The following is a 15,199-nucleotide window of genomic DNA, read 5'->3' on the forward strand; positions in this document are numbered from 1 at the left end:
TCTGACAGATATACCCATGGATATATCCATATATGGGCCCGACCAACTTAAAACTTGGCGTGCGTATTGCAGAGGACCCGAGGGCATGATGAGCCAAGTGGGAAGTCAGATGGATCAGCAAATCTCCCGAAAATATAAATAAAACTGCAAACCCCCATATATGGAATACACTGATGTCATCGATATGACTTCATAGACTCCATATTTGGGCATGCCTGACATGGAACCTCCATAAACGGGCAAAAAAGGGACAGACGGATACCAAAATCCGTATATATGGGGATAAACAGTCAAACGGGTACAAGGTATTTTATAACTGCATAGGGCATGCATTCCAAACTTGCATCGTTATATGATTAGTTTGTGCGCATTCATTTCCCATACAGAGGCACATTTTATACCCCTAAAAATATATATTTTAAACACTTTCAATCTGACTTCCCTGTTTTGGGCATGACACCCCCCCCCTTTCTTAACTCATTCAGTGCCTGACTTATTTCTGGCAGTTTGGCTCTGAGTGCTAGAGGCAAAATACATTGTAAAAGAAAAGTGCTTAGGAAGCGAGATACAGCCCTTTTCAGTAAGATGTTAAACAAGAAGTGAATGGAGCAGCAAATCTTCAAATCATGATATCTTGGGTTCTGAACATTAAAAACAATCGACGTCATTGGCACCCTGGGCTTATAAAAACGTGACGTCGGTGACGTCAATGGCACTGAATGAGTTAATAGCTGATCTACAAGCTCACAACACATCTCATCGCAACGTATACAGGTGTGCCTTGGGATTTTGACTTGCCTGTTGGTGTGCCTCGGGTACAAGATGTTTGCAAACCATTCCCTATTGTACATTTGTTTTAGATGCAGAACATTTAGAGTCCAGTGAACAGAGGCCCATTTTCCTACAGTACTTTGTAATAATCATAGTAGAACTGGAGTAAAAGCGTAGGAAAGGAGGAGTGAATTGACGGAACTTCCAGAAGAGAAAGTGAAACTGTCTCTCACAGTCTGTGCTCTCTTGGGGAGGAGCCGTGCTCTGTCACCCTTACACGGTTGTCCAATTAGAGCTGTGATTAGTGTAAACTGTCCCCAGTGAAATGAAATCCATCAGACTGGCTCAGATCGCTGCAGACGGGTCCCTGCAATTTCTGCAATCACTTTATCTCTGTCGCTGCAGTGCTAATATAAAACCAACAGAATGGATGATTTCTGCTTAAGGCAAGCGTTGATTGAAACTGATTACATTTCGCAAGTGTTGATTACATTTTGCAAGTGTTGATTATATTATACTGTATGTGTGTCAAGGTGTGTGTGCGTGACTGTTTGTGGGTTTATAGTGAAAGATTGAAAGACTAAAAGATTGAAAGAAAGTGATTACTGAGAGAAATGATTTTTATATGGACTCCATTTTTTATTTCAGACTGCCGCAGCCAAGACGAGATCCTGTGGACCGTCGGGATTATGAAGACAATGAGCCTGGACCATCGATGGGCCACGGCCCCTGACACCAGACCAATCACTGACCACGGCCACCTGTCCTAGGTGTCTGCCTTCCCCACCCCTAGATTAATGGCAAAATTCCCTCTTAATCTCTCTCTGTCTGTCTGTGTGTGTGTCTCTCTCTCTCTCTCTCTCTCTCTCTCTCTCTCTCTCTCTCTCTCTCTCTCTCTTTCTCTCTCTCTCTTTCTCTCTTTCTCTCTTTCTCTCTCTCTTTCCCCTCCCCTTCCCTCTCTCCCACCTCCTCTCCCTTCTCTCCTCACATCTGCGGGAGAGAGAGCTGACCTTGAAGAAGACTTCTGTGACAAATATGGATGGCTGCATCTCTTACGTTCTCAAACTTTTTAATTCCACACTAGCTCCTAACTTTTTTTTCCTCTCTCTAATTGAAACACGAGTTCTGCGCCATGAATTACCATCAGGCTCAATTTCTCCACAGCCAATCAGAATCAGGCTTCCTGGCAGAGCTCAGCTGTTAGAGCCCAGCAGACGCCAGGGAACGCCACATGGTACTGTGAATATGACAAAGGCCTTCACGTTCGCTTATTCATACGGACTTGTCGTTTTTCGACAAACATTCCTGGCGCAGAGGAAGAAACTGATATTTGTCGTCTGTCAGGATGCCTTAGCATGATTGTAAAAAAAAAGGGAAGTTTTAAAGTCTATCCCTTAACTTTGTCAATTGATATTTCCTCCTTACATCCTCTCTTTTTGTTGTACAGCTTAATTTTCGTTTTTGCGAGAGTGTGTGTGTGTGTGTGTGTGTGTGTGTGTGTGTGCGTGCATCTGCTTGTCAAATCCGTCATCCCATGACGCACCCATTGATCGGTGAGCATATGGTGAATCCATACAAGGTGAAAATCGAACTGTAATTTGACTGCAAAACAGCACTCCAGCAAGGTCAGCATTCTGTGTAATGTATAGAAACTTTCTACATTGACGTAGGCAGGCTTGTCTTTCAGACATGGCACGTTGCCGCAGGTTCTTGTTTTTTTCTGTACCTCCATACTAGTGCCTTTTTTAATGCGATTTATTTAGTTAATTGCTAGATAACAAGATGAAAAGCGGTGTCATCTGTAATATGTTAAGCACTGTTGCAGCAAACTTTGAGTTGCACTGAGGGTCATGTACACTAGGGGTGCAACAGTTAATTGTACTAATCGATTTAATCGATTATTTAAAAAGGTGGAGTGGAAATTGAAATGTATTTTTTGTTCAAAGATTTTGGCTACATTCGCTATTTTGGCACGACACCTTCGTGCGACAAAGTATAAACTAGGGCTTAAGTGATTAATCGGACTAATCGATTTAGTCGATATTAAACATTAGTTGGAATTATTTTTGCGTCAATTTGTTGATATATAAAAAAAGTAATCACTCGAGTAAGAAAATAATCGATAGTTGCAGCCCTAGTCTACACCGACGAGGGGAATGTTGGTTCTGGTTTATATGAAACAATTCCAGTGAATAACTCATGTCTCTACTGTATGCTTCTGTGACAGATGTGAGTCGAGAGGACTGTCTTAAGTTTCCTTTATGATTTTTTAAATTCTCCTCTATTTGTCTTAAATCAACAAATAAAGAGAGTGCCCTATCTTGTGGTTGCCATCAATTGCGTCATGTTTTCCAGTCGTAGAGGTTCTACATAATTCTACATAAATATTTGTCAAACCAGCAGGAGTGCCGGCAGACTATCGATCATCTCGGAAATGATTATGATGAAAACCTGGCTCGTATGTGACTGGAGACAGAGACAGGAAGGTAGGGGAAGGGAGAAGATTTTCACTTTACTTTCATCAAGAAGTTAACACACTTGGTCTTGCTTCACCTGCAGTCAGGAATGGTGGGGCGATTATGAGTTCTAATTTATAGAATGGATGGTAAGACGGTAAGTTAAGGTCTGGTCTATAATGCGTTATAAGTGCATTATACATGTGATTTTATTATGCATAACAACTTATAACAAAGCTTATGAAGTATTATAACTTATGTTAATATAATCTATAAGTGCTGGTCATAATGTATCATAAACTCAGTGGAACAGCACATTACTGGTAACACTTTACTTAAAGGTTGGGTCTATAATGCATTATAATCACATTTGTAATGTGTCATAATGCATTATAATGCACTTCATAACACTCATTATAAATGTTTATAATTATGCATAACAAATTATAACCGACACTTTGTAAGTAGGTAGTTATACGTGCTGATCTACTGAGCTTATAATGCATTATGACCAGCACTTACAATAAACATTGTTATTATAAACATTGTTTTAAGTTGTTATACATGATTATAAACATTTATAACTAATGTTATAAGGCTTTATAAATGCAATTATAATGCATTATAGACCCGACCAGTAAAGTGTTATCATGGATCTTAGCCTAACAGGCCCATGACGAGCCGGAGCCCACTTTTATCACATCACAGAAACAATCAAAACACTTTGGCTCACAAACCCCCTCCATCCTCCACCCTCACGCTTCCTTGTTCCATCAATTCTTCCATCTCGTTTCCTCTCAGCATCACGGCACGCAGCGCACACATGGGCTTTCACACCTGCTTTCAACCTTGGCTGAGATGTTCTATCGGACCGTGAACGCTGTCTCAGCAGTACTGCTTTCTCGGCGCTGTGATATTGACTGATTGGGGAAACTCATTTAGCCAGTGGGCATTGGCTGTCTGGGTGGTAATGTGTGTGTGGATTCTCATTCTCTGTCCAGTTTCTCCTCATATAAATAACTGCACTTAATGACTTACTGGAAAGGGTCATCGATCCCCAGCACTAACATAGCACAGACTGTCAGCTGACAACCAATGCTTTTATTTCTCGTGTGTGTGTGTGTGTGTGTGTGTGTGTGTGTGTGTGTGTGTGTGTGTGTGTGTGTGTGTGTGTGTGTGTGTGTGTGTGTGTGTGTGTGTGTGTGTGTGTGTGTGTGTGTGTGTGTGTGTGTGTGTGTGTGTGTGTGTGTGTGTGTGTGTGAGAGAGAGAGAGAGAGAAGAGACAAAGAGAAGAGAGGAATATTAAAGAGCATTTCTTTGTGCAAAGAAATATTGAAATGCATGGAAACATGCAATCTAAGGAAACAAAGGTCTCTTTGAAGAAACGACTACAGTATGCTTGCACGTATGCCCGGGCACACACAATATACAATACACATACACAAGCCCTCAGGACCCACATCAAAAAAGCAGCTACGTGGTCAGTTGTAATAAATAAATCCAATTTCTTTTCTAGTTCCACTATGTCATTAAACCGACTCATTAAGAATCGTCATAGTGGGAATGTAGGTGGTGAAACCACCTACATTGACCACAGTCACCAACCACAGTCACCAACCGTCTTTTAAATCGCCGCAGGGAGAAATGGGGTCTATTAAATACAGCAATCAAAGCTGCAGTGCCACTAGAAAACATGTCACGTAACTAATTCAATCCCACAACCCACGAAGCAATTAATTCCTGTCAATACAAATGCACATATTGGCTCTGTTTGTGTTCACTTGTGTGCATGCGTTCGTGTGTGCATGTGTTGGCAAACAAGCTCAATGAATTAAGCGGAACCTGAGAGAGCAGGTGTAATCGGTGTGGGGGGGAAAAAGGGAACCTTGTGATCTCACTGTCTAAATGAGATCAGACAAGCTTTGCTTCGCCACTTCCTCCCAGACAACAGATGTATTGCCTCTGGTTTGTTATTATTTCTCTGATCGCCTTGGACACGAGCATAGAAGCAGCACAGATGACAGGATAATGACTAGGCGTTGAAACCGGACTGCCTTTTGACAAAAGGAAACCCCCACTCTTGCTCTGCCTTGACTGCTCCCTTAAATTTAAATTGGTTTAGCTGCATGCACAGCTTGCACACACTTGTACATTCAAATTTAAAGTATCCTACCTAATTATGTTCGTCACTAGAGGTGTATTACAATATGAAATGTCACTCATGTTGCAGGTCAGATATTCCTGATATGAGTAGAATAAGATATAGGGTAGTGGTTATATGAAATGGCAGTTAAAACAAAAAAGGAGTAATTGATATTATGGGATGTTTTTGCATTTAGATTATGGGAAGTTTTTACATTGAGATTACTAAATGCAATACAAGCACATTCAAATAGAGTAGTACCGCCTGAATACCAGCACACACTCAAATAGAGTGAAGCCGGACTCTAGGTGGTCCCCAAGACCAGGCTCCGTACCTGGGGCGACAGGGCCTTCTCTGTGGCTGCCCCCTCCCTCTGGAATGCGCTCTCCAAACGTATGAGAGACGCCCCCTCCCTCTCTACCTTCAAAACCGCCCTGAAAATCCACCTGTTCAGAATCTCCTTTCCGAGTTGACTTTGATTTCAACTCGTTATTTTTTAAGTCTAGCTGAAAATTGTCCGTGCAGTACCGTTTAGCCAACATTGACTAAATTATACAGGTATGTTTAGTAAACGTATGAATAACTAGAAGGGGAAAAAAGGCCATTAACAGAAAATAGATTGTCCATGTTGCACGATATATAATATGGCCGACAATGACATGACATATACTAATGGTGTGGTGTGGTCTTTTAAGAAACTATTGGTGGTAAATGAAGCAGTGTGTTGAAACTTTACGTGATGATGGAGACTTGTCAAGCCTATGGCTCCTCTATGATCCAGGCCAGCTAGTGGAGGCTGGAGGCTGCGGTCCATCCCACACTGACTGACAGCAGGCATCTGTCAGGGCTGACAGGTACAGACAGCTGTCTGGCAGCCCCGGCTCATGAACAATGACCAGGCGGAGACGAGAGGGCTGGAGAATCCATCTCGCTCTCTCTGACAGCCTCCATCACGTCGCTGCTCCTGAGTTAGCCGAGCCACCGTGGGGGCCTGTCTGTGCCCCCTATCCCCTCCATTAGGTTAGGTGAGTGGAACTGCTGCTGTGTGGATTGTGGACTGGGAGTGGAATGAGTGCTGCAGAAGGTGATAAGGTGAACAGACCAGAGGCTAATGCCTGCAGGTGGAGATGACCCCGGTCCCGTGGTTCATACTGGGGCTTGGGGCGATCAAAGCAGTAAGGTTGGTCACGTGCAAAGTACGGGAGGTTGAGAGCATATCACGAGTTTGTGCAGTGGAAAAAGTCTTGGAATGGTTGGTTTCCTCTGGCTGATAGTGGATTGTGATCGTGAATTGAATGAGCAAGCATCCCAACCAGGTAGCGTGTCCTACTGGTCTTGTGTGGCGTTGTACCACACCATAGCTGCACACACATCGACAAACAGCTGTCTCCTTAGCTCTGTCCAGCTTAATTGTGCCACTCACTGTGCCACTCACTTCAACATTACACATTCAGTCATTTTTGCAGAGTGGTGTGGTTGTACGATTAAGTATAAATGAACACACACACTCTCTCGCTCTTTCTTTCTCTCTCTGCCTGACTCTCCCCCTTTGTCACAGCTGCAATAAATCATTACAACAAAGAATGTACTGTAAGTGGGAAAAAAAACCCAAAGGGATCACTTGCCAGGTGTATTCTCCCAATTCCCTACACGCCCACATGTGCATTTACTGTATACACACGGCGTGGGGACGACAACAATGAATGTCGATATGTTTGTGTCATCAAAGAGCAACCTATAAACAACTTGCTCCACAACAGCGATATGTGTTTGGGTGAAACCAAGACTAAGGCAAGTACACATTCAAATCCCTAGATTTGGGAGCTATTCTAATGTCTGTAGCTGAAAAATAAATGTGTTCACGAAAGCCTGCCATCCTGCCATGGTCCTTATTTATTTTGCCTCCATCTCCCCTCCCTTCCCTCATCCCTCTCATCACTCATGCTGTGTATGTGGCTTGTCCTTTTCTGATCGCCCAAGCTCCTCAGGAGCTTGTTAATTGCTCCGGTGACAGAGGGCTGCATGCGAGCCAGCAATAGTAATTGCTCCGGGGAGGGAGGCTATGGCTCTGGCCTCCAGTTCAGCTCTGATGTAGTCAACCTCTGGTGCTGCATTAGATGGATGCTTCGTTGTCTGCTGAGATGGAAAAGCACGGGTAAATTAAATCAGGGGCGTATCGTTATAAATGTTTGTATATGTATGGTCATATTTCTCTCTTCACTATTTAACCACTTAATGCCCCGTACTTATTACCCATCTCATTAACCAGTATCCCCATCATTATTGATATCCCCCCTAAGGACATGTGTGTGAGCGTGTTTGCGCAAGCATATGTGTTTGTGTATATTTGTTCAAGTGTGCATGAAATTGAGTGTCTCTTTATGTCACATTGATAAGTGTCCATCTTATTGATTAATTATCTTGTTTATCTTTTTGTACGTATAGGACCCTCTCCATTGTATGAGTGTATTTGTGGCAAAACAATTCCTTCCCAGTCCAAAGAGGGACACAGTTCATGTACGCCAGCTTCCTCTGGATCAAGTAAAAGCCTTCTCGGTTTTGTTGTGCGTCACTCGAAGCTTGGCTAAGTATAACAATCTAAATTTGACCCTAGGTGTGTCTTGAAGCAAGGTAAAAGCTGGGCCTCAGAAAATGTTGATCTGCTGTCTTTGAAATGTTAGATTCCTGTTGGTTGACACCTCACTATTATCCTGTTGTAGTACTTGCAGCAACTTTGCAACAAAGTCCCTGGTTTTCTGCCCACGTTCACACCCTCTTTCACCCCAGCGATTCTCAGATTCCGTCTCTTTGAATGTCCCTCTAGGTATAAGCACTTTTCTGAAAGCTGTTCCACGGAGAAAGAGTTGACACCAACGTTTCCAATTCCGCAACAGTATCTGAGGTGTTTGTCATTGATTCCTCCAGGCCCTTTATTTTTTCACTTTGAGATTTAATTCAGGCCCTCAGCTTATCCATAGCTTTAGTTATTTTCCGCTTTCAGCGTTGCTATCTCTATTCTCAACTTATCAGTCACACCAGCAAGTTTTTTCTCAATCCTATTACAAATCTTTCTCCTTGGGGTCTGTCACCTCACCTTTGGGAGATACATGAATCGGACATTGGAGATGATTTAGCTGCCAAAACTTCAAGTACTCTTTTGCTTTTGGGCCTTCTACCTTGCTTGCAACTTTCTTTTGGGTCAAATCTGTTAACTGGTATGAAATAATTCCACTGAGTGTATTAAGAGGCGCTTCCTGCCTGCTCAATGCTTGACAGCCCCCCCCCCTGCAACTGTATCAGTGATATGTTTTTAAGTAGACTTCCTGAAAGTTATTTTCAACAATTTAACAGTTTGCAAAGTAAATCATAAGCATTTTGTGTAGAGACAGTTTGACCACTCCTCAGAGATCACAGTGACTGAATAGCAGTGGGTTTTGTTTTTTTACTCCAGTGACTTTGGATTTTGCTTAAAGATGCAGGAAAATAAATCTCAGACTGAAGACCATCTGTTCAATGAACCATGGAGTCAGAACAGCCCTTCTAACACAACAGTGAAATGAACTGAATGAGGTCCAATTTACACAATTTGCTTCTTGAGGAGCTGCTCCATTCCTATCTGCTTCGGAAGCTTTGGGAACAAAATGAAGTGGTTCAGAGAACAATTAGGACAGGAGAGTGTTTAAATGTGAAGTTGTTTTGACAATGAGTCAGTTTGGTCTCTTTTTGCTGTTTTGTCAAATTGCATTTTTGCCTATGCAGTAAAATCACAGTTGCTAACAATCTGGAAGTGTGAAAATGGGCCCCTTACGGATCCAGGTTTATGCTCTGAGTTGAGTGAACAAATACTTATCTTGTCTGACAATTGATTCATCAGAATGATGTGCAGAAGAAATCAAAAGCTACATTTATTGGATTTTAGGAGGACTATGATGATCATGATGATGATAATAGTTATTATTATCTATCTATTAATTAACAAACCTTGTCTGTCTGTCTGTCTGTCTGTCTGTCTGTCTGTCTGTCTGTCTGTCTGTCTGTCTGAACCTCAAACTTGGCGTTTATGTCCCATATGTTCAATTCAATTCAATTCAATTTTATTAAAGTGTCAAATCACAACAAGTTGTCTGAAGACACTTTACATGTAGAGAAGAGACCCGACAGCCCACCCTGAGCAAGCAATTTTGCGACAGTGGCAACGAGAAACTCCCTCTTAACTGGAAGAAACGTCAGGCAGACCCTAGGCTCTAGGGTGGCGGCCTTCTGCCCGTGTTGGGGGAAAATATGTACCGGGGATGTGCAGTGTGCTTGCCCTCCCATTAGCCAATTTTAATATAAATAGGATGGAAAGACCTTTAGATAAATGTATGTTTTAATGAGGGATTTAAAAGAATCTTATCTAGCCTGGGGCAGGTCATTCCAGAATCCAGAGTCGAGGAGTCCTGACAGTAAAGGCACGGTCACACTTTGTCTTCAGCCTCGACTCAGCAACAACGAGCAGGTTCCTGCCTGAGGAACTCATGCTGTGCACAGGCTTGTAAGGGGTTAATAACTTGTAATTATAGCAAAGTAATTAGGGACCAGACTATAAAGTGCCTTAAAGGTAATCAGTAATATCTCAAATGTAATCCTAAAGCAGACAGGCAGGGTAGGGCAGTTAAAATAGAAGTAATGTTATTTTCTCATGGTTTTAGTGCTCAAGGAGCAAAGAAATAATGCATGTATGATGATTTTGGTGTCTTTGAAACTCAAAATTGATTTGATCCTGGATATATTCCTAAGATGATAAAAAACATGTCTGAACAAGTTTGTTAACGTGGCTCTCAAAGTTTGGGCTGGGATCAAATAAGACACCAAGGTTTTTGGCAACAGACCAGATACGGTACCTGCATAAAGAAAGAAATTATGACAATGTGTGAATGTAAGTGATCTGGACCAATTTCGGTTTTGTCAGAGGTCGTTGCAGGAAATAATTTGACATACTGTACATTGCCCTATTTTCGCTGGTGCCTTACCCATTATCCCCAAACTTCTAAGCCATTTTTTACTATTTTTAAAAACATTTTCAAGTAGTTCAAATAGCCAATCTACACGCTCACATTGTGTCGATGTAGATCGGTAAGGCACCGGCGAAAATATGGCCCCAGTCTTTAATTTTTGCTAGACCGTTAACAAAACAGAACAAGTTTGTACGGCTGTTGGGCTTCACCAGGAAATATAATGACCACGGATTTGAAGCCGGGTCTTTTTCTTTTTAAATATACAATATTATTGACTTCCACGACTGCCAGAAGCTAGGCTAGGAGTTGCCAGAATTTTTAGGCTACCGTACAAATGGTTGAGTCAAGACCAGGCTGAACACAAGCAATCATAAAATAATCAAGGACCGATCCGGAAGATAGGGAGCTATTAAAAATGGAAAACAAGAAATAAAGGGCAACTACTACCAATTCCAACACATCAAATACATATAATTGTGGGGGTCCTTGACATGAAAAAGTTTGAGAACCACTGATATAGCAACATAAGTTTTTCAGAAAACTGTTAGGATTTGGAAGACATTTGTAGAATCGGCCTCAGGTCTTAATTGGTAAACGTTTAGAAACCCTGTCATTGCATGACTCAAACTCATGCCCACGCAGTGGAGTAATCTAGTATTGCTGTATGTGAAGGATTTCAACTTCTTTTCTCTCACTACTCATGCATTTCAATGTCATCGACGGATACTGTAATCTGTAACTCTTTCTCCTTTACACAGCAGAAGTCACGTCTCTCTGCCGTTGCTGTATAACTATGCTTCCCACACACAGAGGCCCTGCCACCTACGTGGATGGGAAGAGTGCTAATGACCTCTACTCAGCAAGCAGCCAGAGGAGTGAACCGCCCTCCTCTAGTCCACAGCGCCACTAACACTCCATCACGCCCCATGTGCATGGAGAGCCAGCCCGTTGCTCATGGTAACGATGCTAATGGAACAGAATGCTACAAACGTTGGCGTTTCGGAAAGAAATTGCCGCGCAACCCACAGCACATATTGTAGGCAGGGCACTTTGCAGGAGACATCTGTTCCTCCTCAGCGTGAAGTGGAAAAATATATCAATTAGAAGAAGGGAAATAAGGAGGTGGGTAGAGAGAAGGGACAGCCAGAGGTGGAAATTATCATCCAGGGACCAAACATTATGACATTATGACTCTCTTAACGACATGAACCCTAGCATCCCTATTATGGCCATGTCATTATAGGCGAACATTTGGCAAAGAATGCAGATCGAGCTCGTAGATAAGCTAATTTCTGTGAAGAGATTTGGTGTTTAGAGGGATAAAAGGAGAAGACCAAGTATAAACCCTTGGGGACCCCAGTCAATGCCGAATGTATGGTTTAAGTGTCAATAGTCTGGGTGAATGATTTCACTCTGTTATGTTTGTAACCTGTCCTTTTTTAGAAAGAATGGAAGCAGGCAGTGCCAGCTTCCATGTGTTTTAGGTGCTGAAGCACAGGACACCGACCTTGGGGGGTCACCAAACGGCGTGGAGAAAGTGAAAGAAGGCAGAACTATCGCCAAAAAGCCATTTTGAAGCAGCTGCTGCTGAAGGAGCGAAAACACGCCGGTGAAGCGTCAGTATTTTCCACGCTGTATACGTCTTATAACGTGCAGATTGCTTTTGAAAAAAGCATATACTGTCTACTAACCATTTCATCCATTGAAAACGCACTAGCGTATACTCGACACGACCACGCGCATGACGTGCAGGAAATAATTATCGTATACTCTCTGAAAAAACCTAGAACACACCACTGCCTGTAGTGACGATGTGCTCTCAATTAATCTTATAATTATTTCCCGTTATAAGGGGGTAGGGGGCACTCTGCATTTTAGTTAACTACTGCTTTAATTTACGGATTGCGACATCGCCGTGACGTTGCAGCGGGGAGGTGCTGCTTTCACAGCTGGGCATTTGATTCTTACGATGGAAATGTATTAGCAGAATAGTATGCCCACACACCAATATTTCTGAAGGCAAAACTTATAAGTTGAGCCAAGCACTCTTTTTAAATCCTGGTCAATAAGCAAACATGTCTGGAGGAACACAACAAAACAACAGCTGATTGAGGCTAATCACAGTGTCAGTATGATATGGAATGAGGCCAATCAAGACATAATATGAATAGCCTAATTTACATTTAGCAAAACATATGAATTTACATTCAGCAAGACAATGACCTCACGCACTGCTGTGCAATTGATTCTGATGATGGGCAATGACCCAAATTAACGTACACCTGAATGTGTTAAGTTAGCATAATAGTATCCCCACACACCAACTTCATTGGTTGTGTAACAACGCACAAACACAACAGCTACACAAGAGCTGAGCTATGTGTCACGTCCTGGGTCTGTCCCCAGCCCCTCCCCTCTCCTCTTTGGTCTCTGATTGTCTAGAGTGTATCCTTCTCTCAAAGTCAAGGCATCATTCATAGGTTGGCGAAGAGCGCCCTCTATCGCTAAAAACAGCCGATGACGTAATATTACGTCATCGGCAGTCAAAGCTACTCTTGCACCATGGGTAGAGGAGTGGCCACTAAGGAAAGACGTTTCCCCCCCTAAAATGTTAAAAATACAGTAATTTTGCCCACAAAACAAGAAGTTTAAGGATTCATCAAAACACAATCATTTTGCCAAAGAAACAAGAAGTTGAAGGATACATTGGTTTTACAATCATGTATTACCAAGCATGTTCAAATCATGTACTTTACATGACATCCAGACCTTTGACATATCCAATATTCATATGTCCTGTTTACTTGTTAATTGTTTTATTGGTGTCATTTGTATAGTATTAATTCAAAAAATAAGAAAAACATACACAATGCAACATGCGTGTAAATACTTTATTGAAATTACATTGACAAAATGCTACAATATATGAGCCATTTCTGCTGCCAGACAAAACGTCAACACTTGGCTTCACAGGAACATTTCGGGGGAGATTGAACAAGGCACTGAATGTAAATATTCATATCATGTATACAGTGACCTATCTCTCTCATCATTCATCCATGACGTAAAGTGTAGCCTCTTTTCTATGGAAATAATTAAATGCTCTATGAACAGCAACGATTTATTTGCCAACATAAACATGCAATCACAATATAAAGAAGACCACAAATGGCATGTATTCATTAATATCACGCTCTCACTTTCACACGCTGCATAGGCTCCGTTTAACATGATGCTTCACCCCAGTTTTCGTGTGTCATTATATTGTACATTGTTTTTCCGTCAAGGGTTGAAAACGTAAGTGTGGCTGTAGTGTGTGTTGGAGGAACTTCCAACACACACTACAGCCACACTTTCCGTTTTTCTCTGGATCTGTACTACAGCCTGAAAAAAGTTGTCTCTGTGTGAAAAGCCATGGTGGCCCAATCTCATCCGTGTAGCTATCATGGAGTTCAGAAATACATCACAGTATCAATGAATGCAGCTAGCAGTATTAGACCTTCTAACGTGGTTAATGTTCGGCCCCCATAGTGTTATAATGTCGGCCCCTGGCCTGAACCGGAAGAGATCTTCTTCTCCTTCTACTTCTTCTTCATGGAGTTTAAGGGCGGTTGGCAACCATCTCATTGGTGCATTACCGGCCGGCACCTTCTGTTCCAGCACGTGGACCAGACGAAACTCAAGGGATTTAGCTTAGTGTGAGCTGATATACTGTAACTGTATATGACTGTGTCATTTCTTGTTTACCCCAATTTAGTCGTTATGCCAATGAATTCCTACTACAGCCACTGCTGTTATACCCTACTGGCTCACCTGCCACTGAGGAGCCCCCACCGGGAGGACGTAGTGCCTCCATCCTTCTCTCACCCCCACTCAACATTACCCGCTGATAGGGGCCGCCCCAGCCAACCAAATGTTTCAGGAAACATTTCAAAAAAATGTTAAAGAATAACCGATCTACGAGTTTACAACGCGTCATTGTAAGCTTGTAGATCAGCAAATGTCACTATTTTTAAATGGGGCAGAAGTGATTGATTAATTCATTGAATTGTATTCATTAATTAATTTAATATTTAGTTTTGTAGGCTAAATATTTCCCAGTGGGGCAGCAGTGAAATGAAAAGTGAGACCAGGCAGGCATGAAGCCTCCTTTTATACTGCCATTAAATGATATACTGTATATAGACCAAGATTTAGGTTTAGGTGGGGCTCCCATGTGTAAATACACCCAAGACCAAGAGTATATGTGGAATTGGAATTTGTTGTTGAAATACCTATGTTTTCATAGGTAGTTCAGCAATCAGCATCCAGTCCTTATTTGGTATATTTACACCTGTCTATGACAATAATATGTAGAGGTAATAAGTTCATTCATACTCCGACAAAATGTATACATTTTCAACTGGAAAAGTTCACACACACACAAAAAGCAATTTTTTAAGGAGCGACACAGTTATGCTTCAAAATACAAATTAGTCTTCAGATTCCGTTATCAGTGATGGCTGGTCCCCTTGGAGTACAGAAATGAGAAATGTTATAATTGCGGTAAGCTTTACGATATCAGATCTGAGGAAGAAATAAAAGACTTTGAAAAGAAAAAGACAGACAGTGAATACAAACCATGAATGCTTGCATAACCGTAAAGTTACTTTGAGTTATTTCAACAAATCCAGATGTGCCATAGGACGTTGAAGTTCTTCCTTTTTCTGCCTACAGTGCCTGTCCAAAAGAAGCTAAATAAATATCCATTAACGCTGGCAGCTTGGGGACTGAGATGAATGTGTTCCACTTTTAGCTCCCCTCTGAATACGCTGCAGGGTCGAACAGCGCAC

The 15,199-nt window shown here is 42.0% G+C and overlaps 1 protein-coding gene across 2 annotated transcripts in view; it reads left to right on the forward strand.

Moving 5' to 3' along the window:
* Positions 1 to 3,095, forward strand: part of trim44 (tripartite motif containing 44) — a 62,822-nt gene extending 59,727 nt beyond the window's left edge. For both annotated transcript variants that reach the window (XM_084059373.1, XM_084059374.1), the window contains exon 6: positions 1,420 to 3,095. In XM_084059373.1, coding sequence (XP_083915499.1) covers positions 1,420 to 1,504 — 85 coding nt within the window. In that variant the 3' untranslated portion in view covers positions 1,505 to 3,095. The remainder of the gene's footprint in view (positions 1 to 1,419) is intronic.
* The last annotated feature ends 12,104 nt before the right edge of the window (positions 3,096 to 15,199 follow it).

Source organism: Gymnoscopelus microlampas (genome assembly GCF_963454915.1).
Source record: "Gymnoscopelus microlampas genome assembly, chromosome: 6".
NCBI classification, from domain to species: domain Eukaryota; kingdom Metazoa; phylum Chordata; class Actinopteri; order Myctophiformes; family Myctophidae; genus Gymnoscopelus; species Gymnoscopelus microlampas.